Source organism: Episyrphus balteatus, chromosome 3, assembly GCF_945859705.1.
Source record: "Episyrphus balteatus chromosome 3, idEpiBalt1.1, whole genome shotgun sequence".
Classification (NCBI taxonomy): Eukaryota; Metazoa; Arthropoda; class Insecta; order Diptera; family Syrphidae; genus Episyrphus; species Episyrphus balteatus.
The window spans coordinates 26,548,816-26,567,268 of NC_079136.1; the positions used below are offsets into that span (position 1 = coordinate 26,548,816).

The 18,453-nt window shown below is 30.6% G+C and overlaps 4 protein-coding genes across 4 annotated transcripts in view; 2 read left to right on the forward strand and 2 right to left on the reverse strand.

Moving 5' to 3' along the window:
- Positions 1-2,287, forward strand: part of LOC129913714 (uncharacterized) — a 30,291-nt gene extending 28,004 nt beyond the window's left edge. Inside the window, exon 3 of the mRNA XM_055992520.1 lies at positions 1,550-2,287. Coding sequence (XP_055848495.1) covers positions 1,550-1,911 — 362 coding nt within the window. The 3' untranslated portion in view covers positions 1,912-2,287. The remainder of the gene's footprint in view (positions 1-1,549) is intronic.
- The window catches only part of LOC129913715 (transient receptor potential protein), a 67,202-nt gene extending 58,769 nt beyond the window's left edge, over positions 1-8,433 (reverse strand). The window contains exon 1 of the mRNA XM_055992521.1: positions 8,324-8,433. The gene's annotated coding sequence lies outside the window, so the exon portion shown is untranslated. The remainder of the gene's footprint in view (positions 1-8,323) is intronic.
- Positions 7,523-10,566, forward strand: LOC129913712 (phosphatidylglycerophosphatase and protein-tyrosine phosphatase 1). The gene is made up of 4 exons (XM_055992519.1): positions 7,523-7,776; positions 7,930-8,070; positions 8,135-8,452; positions 10,342-10,566. The coding sequence occupies exons 1-4, from the start codon at positions 7,771-7,773 to the stop codon at positions 10,468-10,470; spliced, it is 594 nt and encodes a 197-aa protein (XP_055848494.1). The 5' UTR covers positions 7,523-7,770; the 3' UTR covers positions 10,471-10,566.
- A 4,079-nt stretch (positions 10,567-14,645) lies between these two features.
- LOC129914813 (uncharacterized) lies at positions 14,646-15,232 on the reverse strand. The gene is made up of 2 exons (XM_055994214.1): positions 15,095-15,232; positions 14,646-15,028 (listed from the first exon to the last, which is right to left on the reverse strand). Exons 1-2 carry the CDS (start codon positions 15,105-15,107, stop codon positions 14,754-14,756), a joined length of 288 nt encoding a protein of 95 aa, XP_055850189.1. The 5' UTR covers positions 15,108-15,232; the 3' UTR covers positions 14,646-14,753.
- Between the last annotated feature and the right edge of the window lie 3,221 nt (positions 15,233-18,453).

Below are 18,453 nucleotides of genomic sequence, written 5' to 3' on the forward strand. Positions count from 1 at the left end.
TTGTCGGTGTCCATATCAAAATTTTTCACCAAAATCACTTTGAAGTTAAAAAAAACACTTAGAAAATTTATTATTTCTTTAAATCGAAAAAAAAAATAGTGATTTATTTATTTGTGAGGTGGAGCAACAAACAATAAAATTCGCATTTTCAGCCAGAAATAGACAAGAGTTTCACTCAAGTTCTTTCTGTTATAATTCATATATTTTAACAACTCGTATAATTTGATTTGCTTTAAGTATGAACCAGTTCTGGGGGGGGGGGGGGCACGTGCCCCCGTGCCCCCCCCCCCCCCCCCCCCCTGGATCCGCCGGTGGTGCCGTGACTACAAATCTTAATTTTTCTCATTTTATTCTTTTGTTACGGAACCTGCGACCAAATGCATTCAAAAATTTTTACTCAGCTGCATCGGTTTTAAAGAAAATATTACTTTTTTGCTCAACTAAGTACTACAAAATTTTACATGACTCTAATTCAATGAAGCGTAGTGTAAAAAAAATGCACTACGATGTTTCGGCATCTTAAAAGTTGGTGTGTTCAATTCTCTTTTCAAAAAGGTATAACATTGTTGAGAATATTCCATAAATAACAGAGATAAAATTTATTTTCTTAAGAAATCCGACTTTTTTATTAGGTAATTTTTCATATTTTTGTATTCTGAAAGGTTCTGAAAGGGTACAAAATTCAAATAATAGTTTTTTAAACACAAAATCCCGCAGAAACCCAGTCACGATTCGACTAAATTTGCTCACAAAAAAAATATCTTTACGTAGAACTTGATGAAGCTATGTCAACGTGAGTTGGTGGACTTAGACTAGTAATTCGTCAGTAAATTAAAAGTGACAAGATAAATAAGAAGTTATTCATTATAATTAATTAACAAAAATCGTAAAAAAAAACATGTTATTTCTTTTTTTATTTTTAAATAAAATAGCTTGAAAAGAAAACAAAAAAAGTTGAAATTGCGTTAACCTTTCCGAAGCTAGAACAGTTGAAAATAAACCCTCAAAACAAAAAAAAAAATATTATAACAAATTCAGCAATAATTCCAAATCGAAAGAATTCCACAAACCCAAAGAATTAGCAGATGCTTAGAACACTTTGAATGAAATCCCTGAATTTGTGTTATTTATAACCCTATTTTTTGGGTTGAAAGGACGTAACCCATGAGGCACTTTCCTGGTGATTTTAAATAATTTAAACGAAGCGTTAATCCTTAAAAAAAAAATAAGATGAAAACCTGAGAAACTCACAAGTTATATGAATAAATTATGTATTGAAAAAAATTTGCTCTTACAAAGCTTAACAGATGCTATAATTGGCTTCCATACAGCTTTACAGAAGCAAAATTATTTTTAAGGAAGAGAACCCTGTCCACAAAAATTTGGGGAATACAATTTGTAAAATTTTTGAGAGCTCTCAGTTGTGTTTACTTTATGAATGCTTAATGAGACCAAGGTGCATAGAACAGATTTTTTAAAAATTTATAATATAATATTTTTCATACTAATGAAATTTACATTTTTTTTTTTTTTGTTATTTCTTCTACAGGTTATCTTTTAGGAAAATTTGTCTCCGATCGACAACATCACATGCGACATTTACAAGACATAACCCTTGCTGCGGCAGAGCATGGAAGTCTTAAACAAATCCGAGCCTACAACAATGCCAAAAAGGAATTGCTGACCTCTGCCCGTATTCTTAGCCAAAGTCGCGGTGCCATCAACTCCCAGAGTTCACTTAACACCGAGATATTTAATAAATACATATCATGCACCCAAGACGCACCACCGAGCACAAATGTGTCTGCCAATGAATTCATAGAACAGTTGCTCGATAAGACCACATCCAAGCAACATGAATGCATAACTTCAATTCAGACTGTTATTAAAAATAATCTAGGACCGGGTTAGATATTAAAACAAAAAATTAAAGACAATTTAAAAACATAAATGTAGTAGATTTGTCTAAAACAAAAAAAAAATCCAAAACAAAATTCTTATGTCTTTTCTCAAAATCTTGTTGTAATTTTCTTCGAATTCGAAGTATTAAAGCTGCGCTGCGAAACAGTTTTGCAGCAATGACGATGTTTTTAGGCATTTTGCTAAAAGTGGACTGTTTTTACAGCACAATTTGAAAGTAAAAGAAAAAAAATAATAAATTAATGAAAAGAATAAAATTATTTATTAATTTTATTAATCTCTTCGTAATAAAATTAAGAATGATAAAATTTATGCATGAGATATTTAAATGTTAGCCCCTACTCCTTTTCTAGAATCTTATTATGTTTTAGGATTTGTATTAACAAAACAAAATAAAACATAAAAAAAACGTTTATATTTATTACTAATTATATATATATTTTATAAAAATAAAAAAAAAAAGAAAAAGAAAACATTATTATTATTGTAAATGTAAGTGTAATTTTGATAAAATGTGATTATTATATATAAAAAAATAAAGATAATTTTAAATGAGAATAAAAGATTAACAACTCATTCATTGTCATTATACATATTAAATAAAGAATTAAAAGACTTTTATTTCAAAATGATTTTCGGGAGCCAATGACAGCCAAATTGAGGTTTTAAAAAGCTTAAAATGCATTCTATAGCCCATTCCTTTTGGAGTTGGTGAACTAATCAAAAAAGTTAACAAAACTGTATTAAAGAATTCCCGAATATTGGATATAACGAAACACACAAAAATTTGGCGTTGACTTGTCGTAAAACATCTGACTAACAGTAAGCAGACACAAAGTTCGCTAGCTCGGTAATTTCAGATTAAAAGATAAAAATTATGACTTAAAATAAAATCAAAACCAATTATACATAAACAAGACAAATATTTTTTGTGATTATTGTTGTTTCTATACTTTTGATAGGACTTGCATTAAAGAGCTATACAAGCTCTTCCCAAGCTATGGTGTCAAATCTCAAAGCTTCTAATAGACCTTATAAGGACATTGTAATAAAGGATCCAACGTGTATAAAGTTTGCCCTTTTCAATGCCCAACAATAAAACTAAAACTTACAAGAAGCTAAAATGTAGTTTTGGTAATACCTTTACCGAAGCTAAAATGTTGAATAAGTGCTTCGACATGTTTCTAAAAGTATGAAGAGTAATCATAATAATGAACACATGCACGCCACAGCTTTATTTCACAATTTAGAATTTTAAAATTTTCATAATTATTTAAAACAACTTAGCACTATTTTATAAGATCTATTATATTAATGTGTAAGCAGTCTTTAAATAAATAAACACTAAAAAAAATTAGCAATCAAAAGAATACATTCATTTCGTTACCACGAAAACCCACTTATAAGGAATTTGTATTCTGAAAATATTAATTTTAATTTAGAAGAGAGATACTACGCTTCCCCAATTAGTTTAGCCAATCCCAACTCTTTACAACTTCTGCAACTCAATAATAACGAATTCCTTTCTGACTTCTTCAGGAGAAGTAGCCATCCATAGAGGATCCCAACTCTTTACAACTTCTGCAACTCAATAATAACGAATTCCTTTCTGACTTCTTCAGGAGAAGTAGCCATCCATAGAGGATAACAATTCATAAAATTTTGTAAATACTTTTTTTTATCTTCAACCTTATCAAATGTTATATAAAGATTAAAACTATAACTTATATTAAACTTTTTTTTTGATAAATAACTATAGGGGGAAGTGGTCACCCTTCGTACACGGTCACCCTTCGTACAGTGAGCATAAAACAAAAACTAAACGGTATTCAAACACGTGCTTACTAGTGTGCATAGACATAGTAGGCGCCGAGCTGCTAGATAAATTTTGAATCCTAAGTGCAACGGATTCGGTCGCCACAAGACTTTTAGTGTTTTTTAGTGCTCTGAGTAATTTTTTTATGTACATTTGATGTCATGTTGTGTTTAAGTTAAGTATGTTTTTGGCTAAACATTAATGAAGAATTGTTGATTAAAGTGTTAAATTTGTGTTTTAATTATAAATATTGCAAAACCTCAGCACATTTTTTCAAAAATCGATTTTTCTGCATTATGTACAGCTTGGGGAGCATTCGTACAGTCAAACATGGGGCACATTCGTACGCATACGTATGCCCGCCAATAAATTTTCTTGAGCAGATAACAATCAAAACATGGAGTTACAGTTTTATTGAAATGAAATTTAAACCTCTATAATAAGTTTTTCGCATTCTATAGTAAATTAAGGTTGGTTTTTTTATATATGTAAATAATAATTTGTTTCAGAATCGTCGAATCGCGAAAAATTAAGTTTTTTATTTGTTTTTGTTTTTTTCTGAGTCAAGTTCAATTAATTAATAAATTAATAAGTAATTAAATGTTTTAAAACTCATATTTGGCATTTGACAAATCAAAAGTTAGTCAAATTAACGTTTTAAATATCCTGTACGAATGTACCCCATGTGCTGTACGAAGGTACCCCACAGGTGGGGAGGATTCGTACAAAAATCTAATCCCAGTAAAATGGTTATAACTATTTAAGCCTTTGACTTAGAAGTGTCAAATTTTTTTGTAAAGTGTAATAATATACATATTACAAATAAAGTCCATTTTCTCGAAGCTGGAGTGAGTAAATAAATAACTAAAAAAAAATAAGTAAAAACTGTACGAAGGGTGACCACTTCCCCCTACGTTCCTTTTATCAAACTTTAGTCATTTCACTTAATGAATTGACAAATACACATGCACTTTTTTTATTTTAATTACTTTTTAGTTTTTTTTTATTGTTTGTTAGTTTTAAGTTGTATATACGTTTGTCTTTATATCTAGTTTTAAGAAAACCTACACATTTTGTAAACTCTGTAAGTGCCTTTGAGCAGCACTAAAATTTGTTCCTATTACTATATAAGTTTCCTATCTTAACATATTATAGAATTACCAAGTCTATTAATTTAAATATTGAAATGTTAAAGCTAGACCAATGTCATGTCATGTCATGTCATGTCATGTCATGTCATGTCATGTCATGTCATGTCATGTCATGTCATGTCATGTCATGTCATGTCATGACATGACATGACATGTCATGTCATGTCATGTCATGTCATGTCATGTCATGTCATGTCATGTCATGTCATGTCATGTCATGTCATGTCATGTCATGTCATGTCATGTCATGTCATGTCATGTCATGTCATGTCATGTCATGTCATGTCATGTCATGTCATGTCATGTCATGTCATGTCATGTCATGTCATGTCATGTCATGTCATGTCATGTCATGTCATGTCATGTCATGTCATGTCATGTCATGTCATGTCATGTCATGTCATGTCATGTCATGTCATGTCATGTCATGTCATGTCATGTCATGTCATGTCATGTCATGTCATGTCATGTCATGTCATGTCATGTCATGTCATGTCATGTCATGTCATGTCATGTCATGTCATGTCATGTCATGTCATGTCATGTCATGTCATGTCATGTCATGTCATGTCATGTCATGTCATGTCATGTCATGTCATGTCATGTCATGTCATGTCATGTCATGTCATGTCATGTCATGTCATGTCATGTCATGTCATGTCATGTCATGTCATGTCATGTCATGTCATGTCATGTCATGTCATGTCATGTCATGTCATGTCATGTCATGTCATGTCATGTCATGTCATGTCATGTCATGTCATGTCATGTCATGTCATGTCATGTCATGTCATGTCATGTCATGTCATGTCATGTCATGTCATGTCATGTCATGTCATGTCATGTCATGTCATGTCATGTCATGTCATGTCATGTCATGTCATGTCATGTCATGTCATGTCATGTCATGTCATGTCATGTCATGTCATGTCATGTCATGTCATGTCATGTCATGTCATGTCATGTCATGTCATGTCATGTCATGTCATGTCATGTCATGTCATGTCATGTCATGTCATGTCATGTCATGTCATGTCATGTCATGTCATGTCATGTCATGTCATGTCATGTCATGTCATGTCATGTCATGTCATGTCATGTCATGTCATGTCATGTCATGTCATGTCATGTCATGTCATGTCATGTCATGTCATGTCATGTCATGTCATGTCATGTCATGTCATGTCATGTCATGTCATGTCATGTCATGTCATGTCATGTCATGTCATGTCATGTCATGTCATGTCATGTCATGTCATGTCATGTCATGTCATGTCATGTCATGTCATGTCATGTCATGTCATGTCATGTCATCTGTCATCTGTCATCTGTCATCTGTCATCTGTCATCTGTCATCTGTCATCTGTCATCTGTCATCTGTCATCTGTCATCTGTCATCTGTCATCTGTCATCTGTCATCTGTCATCTGTCATCTGTCATCTGTCATCTGTCATCTGTCATCTGTCATCTGTCATCTGTCATCTGTCATCTGTCATCTGTCATCTGTCATCTGTCATCTGTCATCTGTCATCTGTCATCTGTCATCTGTCATCTGTCATCTGTCATCTGTCATCTGTCATCTGTCATCTGTCATCTGTCATCTGTCATCTGTCATCTGTCATCTGTCATCTGTCATCTGTCATCTGTCATCTGTCATCTGTCATCTGTCATCTGTCATCTGTCGTCTGTCGTCTGTCATCTGTCGTCTGTCGTCTGTCGTCTGTCGTCTGTCATCTGTCATCTGTCATCTGTCATCTGTCATCTGCCATCTGTCATCTGTCATCTGTCATCTGTCATCTGTCATCTGTCACCTGTCACCTGTCACCTGTCATCTGTCGTCTGTCATCTGTCATCTGTCATCTGTCATCTGTCATCTGTCACCTGTCATCTGTCATCTGTCATCTGTCATCTGTCATCTGTCGTCTGTCATCTGTCATCTGCCGTCTGTCATCTGTCATCTGTCATCTGTCGTCTGTCATCTGTCATCTGTCATCTGTCTTCTGTCTTCTGTCTTCTGTCATCTGTCATCTGTCATCTGTCATCTGTCATCTGTCATCTGTCACCTGTCACCTGTCACCTGTCACCTGTCACCTGTCATCTGTCATCTGTTGTCATCTGTCATCCTAGTTGGGTACTCTGCAACTGTGTAGTTTTTCCCAAAAAAGAGATCTGCAAAATAGAGAAAACAATTTCCCCTTCTTGCGAATTCCTGGCCGAAAAATTCCTTCTTTACATTTTTGTATGTTAAAAAAAGTAGCAGATAATGTTGTCCTAAAAGGGTTTGGGTACTTTTGCACAATTTTTCTTTGTGAGAGGATTCCATCCCTACACACCAAAGGCTTCATATTTTTGTCCAAAAAGAATCCAAACTATATTCTAGTCTGGTACGCAACATTTTATCTGAGCTAAAATGGATCCCATACAAATTATTGATAACTTGTATGGGAATTTTATCTCGGCTAAAGTTTAGCGCGAACAGCGTACCAGGGCTTGTCTCATTCAATTACAGCTTTGTCAATGCAAATTCCATTCTGTTTTAACCTTAACATCGCACAATGCTATTTTCTACTTTCACAAATCTCTTCACCTGAACGCCATAACAAAAGTCAACTGTCAAAATAAAATCCGCCAGCTGATAACAAATGTCAAACTACCTACATGAGCGCCAGCTTGCCGTCTACTCTGCTCTAAAAAAAATTACACTTTCACCACTTTCAAGTTTATTATGTAAATTTGTAAATAAACCCAAAAGTCAACTTATATATTGGTATTCTTCCAACAAGCAGTCTATCTGAATTTCATCTGAGCTCTGTCTTTGTTGACTGAGTCACTACACTTTACTTTCCAACAAAAGAGAGACTCAATCCAATACATTATCCAACAATGGCTGTGAGTCTCATTTCAATCGTGCTCATAGCAGCAACTACTCGACTAGAACTTACGAACCTTAGCGAGTTCATTGTTGTTGTTGTTGTGTGTTGTTATAAAGTGAAAGTCGTTACTAATTTTTTACTTTGGAATTTCTTCCACATAAAATCTTAGGGGATGTTGGCACGTATTTCATTTTATCCTACTTTACTTTACAATGTTGTCATGGAAAAGGCCACCACTCGAAACTGGTTCGATCGAATCGATGACAATGTTATCTTGGGTGCACTTCCTTTTCGTTCGATGACTAACGATGTAGGTTTTTTTTATACTTTTGAAGAGAATATTCTGACTATGAAATCCCTTTCTTTACTTTAAGTTAGTTAAAAATGAGAATATGAAAGCTGTAGTCTCAATGAACGAAGACTATGAGCTAACTGCCTTTTCAAATACTGCAGATAAATGGAAATTCCTTGGAATTGATTTCCTCCAATTGGCAACAACTGATATTTTTGAATCACCTTGCCAGGAGAAGTTATTCCAAGGTGTAGTCTTTATCAACAAATACCTCGCGGTCAAGGACAGAATCCCAAATCTAGTATCCACTTCCCTGCCAGAGAATCCTGGAACGGTTTATGTTCACTGTAAAGCTGGGAGAACACGCAGTGCGACTCTTGTGGGATGTTACTTGATGATGGTAATTGCTTAGAAACAAGGTTCAAAAACCGATTGATTCTAATGATTTTTATTTGTTATTGTGTTGAACTTATTAATTGTTTATTTATTACCTTATTTGTTTTGCTTCTTCTTAGTTCAGTTTTTAATTAAAACGCATCTTGTTATATTTTTTTTTTTATAAAATTTTTATTTATTTATTTTTTATCAAATACATTTCGAGGTCTTAATTGCCTTCATTATCATGGTCTAAAAAACATAATATTAAATTATATAAACAAATGATTTGAATTAAAAAATAAAATACCAATAAAATTACTTCTATCTTAACAATAATATAATATTTCTAAAAATTATGACATTTTTGATTTAAAATAACTGAAAAATCAAAAAGTTAATTTTAACAAAAATTTTAAAATTTTTTTTAAGGTATTCAAATTACACTGGCAAACAATTTTCAATTTTTTAAAATTTTGCAGAAAGATTTAAGGCTTGGCCACACCGGAGGGTACGCGGTAGCGGTACGGGTAGCGGCAACGATATTTGTATTAAAAAAATTCCACACCCGAACTTTGATGTGTCAGTTTGGAATTTTTTCCATACAAATACCCGTACCGTTACCTGTACCTCTACCGCGTACCCTCCGGTGTGGCCAAGCCTTTATAACAAATTTTATAGATTTGGGTTTAATAAGCTCAAAAATAATATTGGTTTTTTTCTAGAAGCTCTTGTTTTTGAAATATTTAAATTTTCATATTTGGGGTAATATTCATACTAATTTTTAAGTTTTTCTTTTTTTGAGCGTTTATTAAAATTTTACAGAAAAATTTATATTAAACTCAATATATTTGGAGTCAGTAAACCTTAAAATCACATTTTTTTGTAGGAGCTCTATTTTTTTAAATATTTTAGTTTTCCACATTTTGGGGTTAATTTCGGACTAATTTTAAAGTTATGCTTATTTTAACTATTTGTTAACATTTTCCAGAAATTTTCTTATCGAACCTAATGCATTTGGATTCACTAGGCCTAAAAATCACACTAGTTGCTTTCTTGGAACTCTATTTTTGTAGATATTTTATATTTTCACATTTTTGGGGTAATTTCATACTATTTTTTTTTTTTTTATTATTACAAGCGTTTTGAAAGTTTTGTTGGAAAAATTTGTTTCGAATGTAATGTATTTCGGTTTATTTTTTTTAAATAAAAATTTCTATTAACAATAAAATTATAGTAAGTGTTAGTATAATCCTTTTTATCAGTTTAATTGTTACATACGATCTCTTCATTTTTTATAATTTAGTTAACTTCTTGAATTGGTAATTTAAATTTATTTATTTCAAACTTTAAAATTTTTGCCCCATCAAAATCAAACGAATCTACATGTTGTTTCACATGTTCAGCCAAAGCAGCAACATTGTTTTTTGCATTTATTTTTGTGTTGGTCAATTCTCGAGCCTAATTTCCGAATAGTCTCTCTAATTTATAATTTACTACAATCATTACATTTGATAGAGTAAACTAATCCACTATTATCAATTTTGTTATTAATTTTCTTTTTAGTATTGACGAAAAATTTTGAATTTTGGTTTGTTGGTTTTATTGCTAATTTTAACTTGAGGTACAAAATATTGGCAAACTTTAGATAGTGATTCACTCAATTAAGGAACATATTGTTAAGAAGAATAAATTTATATTGATTTTGACTTGTTACTTAATCGCACTATCGGTCATTATTTGATAAGAAACTGTAGTTACTTAAGTTAAAACGTTGAGGAGCATCAGTTTTAGCTTTGAAATTATCACTTTTAACAAATGAAATAAGTTTATCAATTATTTTAACTGAACTAAGTAGAAATAAGGTAATAAATGATTCTAATGTTTTTAATTTGTTTTTTTTTTTTTTTTTAGAGAAACCATTGGACTCCAGATGAAGCTGTAAAACACATGAGACAGTGTAGACCTCATATTCTATTGCATACAAAACAATGGCATGCTATGAGACTTTTTTATAAAAATAATATAGAACAACAATCTTGACATAAATAACACGATGCTAATCATTTCAAAAATGTGTTTCCTATTTTTATTTATTTTGTATTTTTATGTTGTTGAATAAAAATAATGTCAATCGCATTGTGATGTATGAATAGAAGGGTCATGATGAACAATGGAGTTGGGGTTGGTGCATTGAAGGTTTCATTCATAATTCTTAAATATTAGAATACAATGGAGATGGAGATATTAGTATCTATTTTTACACAAAATTTGAATTTCTATTAGGAGCTTAAAATATAATTTGCATGAAAAACAAACAGTCAATTTATTTTAATTTCAAAGTTACAAAGAATTATAACGGTTAACTGATCTTAATTATTACCTGACCTTATGCATTTGTTTCTTTTTATATTGAAAGCAAGATTGGTTTGTTACAATAGAATGAATTTTCATTCACTGACCTTCAATATGGTTTTGATCTCAAAGGATTTTTTTATGCTTTAAAATCTGTACTACAATTCTTTTCCATTACGAACGGATTTTGTGATTGTTTTTTTTTTTTTTTGGATTAGATAAGAATTGAATTCGTGATAATATTAAAATACGTCGTTTTCAGGAAGAATTAATTTTGCTTTCGGATGGACACTTTGAAGCATGATTATGAATAGAGAATTTTCTGTAACAACGTTAAATGAATCAAGAACTAAATTCTACTTTTAGTTTCCTATCTGTATCAGTCGACGTTTCAGGTATGAATTTATTTTACTAAGAAAAAAGGTCAAGAACTAATTTATTTTTCTATTCTGAATCTTTTAGCAATAAAAAATAAAAAAATCTTTAAAATTAATTCTGCTTAGGACAATTATTGGTGAAGAAGTATAAGCTTAAAAGAATGATAAAAATAAATTGATAAAATAACAGTAAAAAATCTTTAATTTTATTTCGATTTAGGATCATATCATTGTTTATTATAAAAAGAATGAGTCAGTTAATAAATTAAAGAGTTATTTTTTGTTAAGTGCTAAAAAATTAGTGATTTGAAGCTTTTCCAGGACGAAATCTTAAAATTAAAAACATATCTATTAATTATTTGAGACAGGCACCATTCTCAAAAATATTTTTAAAAAAATTATGGTATATCCACGCAAAAAAATTTTACATTTCATTTGCTTTTTGCGCTCTACGATTGCAATGGCGATATAACAAAATTAACAATTTTTTAAATTTCACCCATTGCAAAAATTCTATCTTTTTCAATTTCAACTGATTTTAATTTTTTTTAATTACATTCGACAAAAAACCTTTTCGAAAATCCTCTAAAATCGATTATTTACGTTAACTACTTAATTGTTTTGTCTAGTATTATAAAGAATATTTAAAAAAAATGTATTAAGATATTACCTAACAGCAAATTAAAAAAATTGATATTCAGTAAAAAAAAAATAATAATGATTATGGCTTAAGTATAGTCTTTTAGATGTGATTTTACTCTTAATTTAGGGTTTTTCCTTACTTACTTTGCATAACCTTTGAAAAAAAAAATTAAATTTTAACAGCTTTTCATCTGACCCAAAAGCAAATTAACCAAATCACGCAAACTGTTATTTGAATATTTTTCATCTGATGTAATGTTCGTATCTTCAAAAATTGGGCTGTTTGTCGCTCAAGACCTCAAGACGCCCTCTCTTGTCCTTCCGAGATATAGTGCAATAGGTATACCAAAACCAAAACTTCTAAGATCGCTATCAAAATTAGAAACAAAATTGAAATGAAAACACAAATTTTAATTGAATTAGCTTGATATAATCTTCTTACTTTGTAAAATTGTCATGTGCAAAGTTAAATTGTGTGAATGACTACCTACACGTAAAAAAGCTTTTATATACATACGTACATGTGCATCTGCATTATAATGTTTGCTAAGTTTCAATGAGTTGTTTCAATAAAAACATTAAATACATATTTACCACAAACTTGAACTTCTTCAACATTTACAAAGATAGAACATATGAACTTGCGTGTTCAACATTATTTATTTAACTTATCTTTTTTCTATCATTAGAATATAAGTATGCAATTTGCATGACGTACAAAAACATTGTCAGTAATTTGTTCACCTTTTCAGAAAGCAAATTGTATTTACAAATTCAATGTAAGTGCTAAGTGGCATATATTAAAAAGAGTATACAACACCTTATGAAATAGTTGATTATATATAAATCATTACTCATAACATAATCATTTGATTTCAATACTTAATTATTTTTAATTTATTGATTGAATCTACGTATTTGATAAGCAGTAGACACTAGACAGTAGTTCTCAAATGTAATTCGATCTTGGGACCCCATCAATCATATATATGTAATATGAAAAATCTCAAAAACGAAATGCATTTTAAGTGTATACAGGGTGTCCCAAAGTCACCGCCCCAAATAAAAACCATGGATTCCTGAGGTCATTTTCAGTCGTTTTCGAGTTAATTCATTTAAATTAATTTTGTATTTAAAAATTATTTTTTTTTTTAATTCACTCAGTTTGTTTATTTTTTATTAATTAATTTCAGTAGCCTTTTTTATGAAATAAAACTTTTTTTTTATGAAAATAAACTGGGCTTTAATAAAAAGCACAAAAAATTAATACTCATTAACGTGTTATTTTGACTTAAATGATATGAAAGTGTAAAAAACAACTTAAGAAACGAAGAAAATTGTGTTTGATGCAAAATTGTGGAGAAACGGTTGTCCGCAGAAAAAAAAGTTTTGAGACAAACTTAAACTGTAATTAATTCTTGATTGGTTGTAAAAAAAATCTTTCAAATCAAACGTAGTTTGGCAAAGATATGGCCAGTTAAAGGACAAGAGAGCGAAAATCATAAAAACCGTGGTAACTCGAAAACGGGACGAAAACGAGAAAATTGCCTCTTAAGTTTTTCGACTTAAAATGACCTCAGGAATCCATGGTTTTCGTTTGGGGCGGTGACTGTGGGACACCCTGTATATGTATATCCATGTAATGAGTTAAAATTAAGATGGAATTACAGTCATACCAATTTAATTGCTGACATTTTGTTTAAATAAAGTCAAACTCACAATTATTTTTAATAAAATATAAAAGGTTACACATACACCACAGTGACCGCAAGTGTTTAAGCTTTTAAAAATGATACAAACAATATTCTATTGCTTACCAAGAAGTGAAAACTATCTTTCATAAAGAAGATTTTACTCAAGTAGCATTCCTCCATGATTAGTTGGTATAAAAAATAAGCTTTTTGTTGTTATAAAAGTTAAAAAAGTATTTAAATGAGTTTGAGCCCGAATATTCTACTTGATTTCTTATATTTGCTGCGTTCCTTTGAAAATATTTATCCACTGCTTAGTACTAAAAGCAGCTTTGGCTTTGAACTACTTTTTCAATACTGCAAAAGTAGGTCAAAGTAGTTTTAAGTACTAAGCAGTAGATAAAAGTTCTCAAAGGAACGCAGCTATTATAAAATAAATATTTAATTCGTTTTTCAATTTCCTAATTTTGTATGTATACTAAATTTTTTTATCGGGACTTAGATTCCGTTCGTTAACAAAAAAAAAAAAAAACAAAGTAGGTATATAGAGTCGGTAGATCTGGGTTGCACCAAAGGTGTGAGGTCCGAATCCCAAGACAACTTAATACATTTTTAAGCACACAACCTGTTTTCTTATGACGTTATCACGTAAAATTTAAAAAAAAAATGTATTTTCAAATTCATTAATCCATTTTGAAATAATAATAGATTTTATACAAGAGTATCATTGTCATGAAAAGGAAATCTCTGCTGGTAGTTCGGACTTGGCTCCATTCTTGCAATCTTATTTCTCGAGTCTAAGAATTACTGAGAGTTTTTAGTCACTACCACTAGGACTTGCTCCTTCATGGTTGTCGAATGTATGACAAATCGTTCCACAAAATTATTTTTTTTAATTACATATGTATTTCATATGGCAAGTATCGTAAATTTTGATTGATAGTTACGAGTTTTATTTAATTTTTTAGATTGGAAATTGCAATTAAGGGTCATCAAACCGACTTCTAAGATTCTCAGCTTAGTTGAAAAATAAAAGGAACCAACAAATTTACACCCCTAATATCAACAAAATAATAATGCTCGTTTGAAAGAACACAAATATTCAAATAAAAAGTCCAAATTGTTTGTCTTATTCTTCACTTAAAGTCTTAAATTTAAATGTTCAACAAAATTTTATTAACAGATTTTAATGTTTTTCACACAAATTTATTTATTCTTCATGTTTATCTGTTTAAATAATAAATTCTGTTATTGTTAATGCTTATGGAGTACTCAATGGAGCAATAAGAGGTTCCCAAGTCCAATCGTCCCATGGAACGCATTTCCTTACACTAAATACGAATGCTTCCTCATCGGGACACCTGGCTGACGAAGCAGGAGTGTTTTGTTCCGAGCATACCCAGTAAGCAGTTGGATCCCAAAAGTTCCTATACAACTTATCTCTGATTTCCTGTTCGGTTTTACATCCAGGACGACCATTTCCAGAAGGAACAGCCATTGAACTTACTGCCAAAACAAGCAAGATAGCGAAAACAGCTACAAATATAGAATAAGTGTTAAATAAAGAAAAACACCGATTTTTAGCCACTATTTTATTCTTACCGAAGAATTTCATTGCGGAAATTAAGTTTTTACCTAACGGTTGGGTTGACACTTAAAAGATGATGGCCGAGATTGAGGAGCATTGAACATTTATAGGAAAATTTGTTACAAAAATTATCACAAAAAACACCTCTTGTTATCAACAAATTCCCAATAAAATGATAACATATTTTTGTTTGGGAACACTCCAAAAGTACAACTATCGGCCAGTGTCCAAGAAAATGATTCAAGTATTATTTTGATATCTACCCAACTACAAGCTGATATTACTTTTTTACATTATTTAATTAAGAAAATTGTTCACTTGTTGTAAGTTTAAAAAACAGCAGTTGTCGTTTTGATAATTTACAAGAACCTTTAAATTACTTCTTGAATTACTTCCGATTTCACCAATGTTACCCGATTTTCAAAAGAATTGTTCATGAGTCATAAATAAAAAACAATATCGATGCAGGTTTTGTATATGGTATTTTATCTTATAGTCAATTCATAGTTCATCTATGATATAAATTAAAATCTTAGCTATGTTGAATGCAATCAATTTGAAATAAAAACAAAACAAATACTACGCATACACCCGAGTGTCTCAAGTTTTGTAATAAACAACTTTCTGGAAAACTCTAAAATTGTAATCCAAAAACCGTATGTATCAAAACTCTGGATTCTGGGGTCTGTTTCTCGTCGAGCTACAAATGCATGAAGATCAACTCCCCTACAAAAATTTTATCCGTGAGGTTTGATGGGAATGGGATGGACATATTAAAGTTTATAGTCGTTGATGTAGCTGATGACGAGAAATATGCTTCTGTTAGCTGTGGAGCTTTGAATGATTGGTTGGTTGGAGTTTTTAACCTGTAGTGTCAAGAGGTTAAGATTTATAGGTTTGACGAATATATTTGTATGTAGGAGGTATGTACATTTGTTCATCATAAATGCCTTTTATAATTTGATAAATGGATATCGTTGGAAGCACTCTGGTTATGAGAAGCACAGAGTCACCAAAATAAAGATATGTATATTAGACTGGGCCAAAAAAATAAAATATTTTTTTTTTTGAAAGTAACTTCGAAAATCTTGTTCAGGATGATGAAAAAAAAATTTGGTGAAAATTTGAGCCGTTAAAAAAAATTTTAAGAGGTCTATCATCGGTGTTTTTTATTTTTATACATGATATGATGTTTTACAACAGAACTGCTAGACGATCAAAGTAAAAAAAATTTCTGTTCATTTTTTCTTATATAAAATTAAATTTCCTACAAAAAAGATCCAATTGAAAATTTTCGTCAGACGAGCCGTATTCGAGTAATTAAGCTTTTTAAATCGAAGTGTTTTTTCAATTTGATTGTTTCACTTTGGAATTTTGTGATGAGCAAATAAGTGAATAGAAAAATAAAACCTCGACAGATTCTTATAGGAAATTTAATTCTCTACAAAAAAGGTCTCATAGTAATTTTCTCTAAATTGAGTTTTGAAGAAGTTATTCACGATTTAAATCGAGAAAAAAATTAAAAAATCAATTTTCAATTTCAAAATTTTCTAATTCACTGAAAATTCAATATTTTCAAATTAGCAAGATGTTTTCTTGTAGGGAATTAAACGTTCTATAAAAAGTTCCTTGGCAGCAAATTAATTGCTTTAACCGTTTAGAAGATAATCGTATTCAAATCGCAAATGCATACTTGTCATAAGAAAACTATTGAAATCAGTGGGCATTGGTTTTGATACGAATATCTTCTTAACGGTTAAAGCAATTAATTTGCTGCCAAGGAACTTTTTATAGAACGTTTAATTCCCTACAAGAAAACATCTTGCTTATTTGAAAATATTGAATTTTCAGTGAATTAGAAAATTTTGAAATTGAAAATTGATTTTTTAATTTTTTTCTCGATTTAAATCGTGAATAACTTCTTCAAAACTCAATTTAGAGAAAATTACTATGAGACCTTTTTTGTAGAGAATTAAATTTCCTATAAGAATCTGTCGAGGTTTTATTTTTCTATTCACTTATTTGCTCATCACAAAATTCCAAAGTAAAACAGTCAAATTGAAAAAACACTTCGATTTAAAAAGCTTAATTACTCGAATACGGCTCGTCTGACGAAAATTTTCAATTAGATCTTTTTTGTAGGAAATTTAATTTTATATAAGAAAAAATGAACAGAAATTTTTTTTACTTTGATCGTCTAGCAGTTCTGTTGTAAAACATCATATCATGTATAAAAATAAAAAACACCGATGATAGACCTCTTAAAATTTTTTTTAACGGCTCAAATTTTCACCAAATTTTTTTTTCATCATCCTGAACAAGATTTTCGAAGTTACTTTCAAAAAAAAAAATATTTTATTTTTTTGGCCCAGTCTAATGTATATGCATATATACCCTATAACAACATCAAATCAAATAAAATGCACGACTGGGTCGCACGTACTTGCTCTTGTATTTAAAAGTATCTTTATCTTAAATATCATTTGGAAATTTTAGATTTTTTAATGTCGAGAAAAAAAAACAACGAAAGTTAAAAAAATTAAATTAAACTTTTTTTTAACTTTTTTTACATTTTACAGTTCAAAATGATATCTGTAAATTTTGAATAAAACTGACCTACGCTTTGATGAAATATATGAGCCTTGAAAATATGTCAATTTTTTAAAAACGGCAACGCCATAATTCCGTTCTCCGCATTTTTTGAGAAAAACTAAAAGCGCAGTTTTGTTAGAATCAATAAGAGCCGTTTTCGAGAGAACTGCAATACCTCGAAAACGTTGTATGCGTTAAAAAGGAGATATTAAAAAAATAAAAAAAAGGACCTAGGAAATTACGCAAAAATTTGTCTGTACCAAGTTTCAAGCAAATCTATCCATCCGTTTAGGCCCTAGCTCGATGTACAGATGGACGCACACACGCACAGACCGACGGACGGCATGACGAAAACCACTTTTTTGACCTGCTCCATTATCGTAATGTTGGTTTTGATCAAAACCTCGAATTTTGTTTTCTACATTAACTAAAAATTAGACTCGTCTTTAATGCAGCGATTTGTTTCAAACTTGGGGTTTTAGAAGATTACCTACACGCAGAAAAAAAAAACACTTAACACGAAAAACGCTATTTTAAGATTTATTTGTTATTTTTTTGATTCTAAAACGAGGTCTTTTCTCGAAAACATGTTAAACCAACTACCAACACCACACGGTATGAAAGCAAAATCATAGGTATATAAAATGCACGACTGGGTCGCACGAACGCACAGTGGTACCGGTTTCTAAGAAGGGCGGCCATAGGGGATTATGGTTAGGATAGCAACAAAATATACTTGAATATGTGTGAGAATATATTTTTTTAGCAATAAAAAATTAAT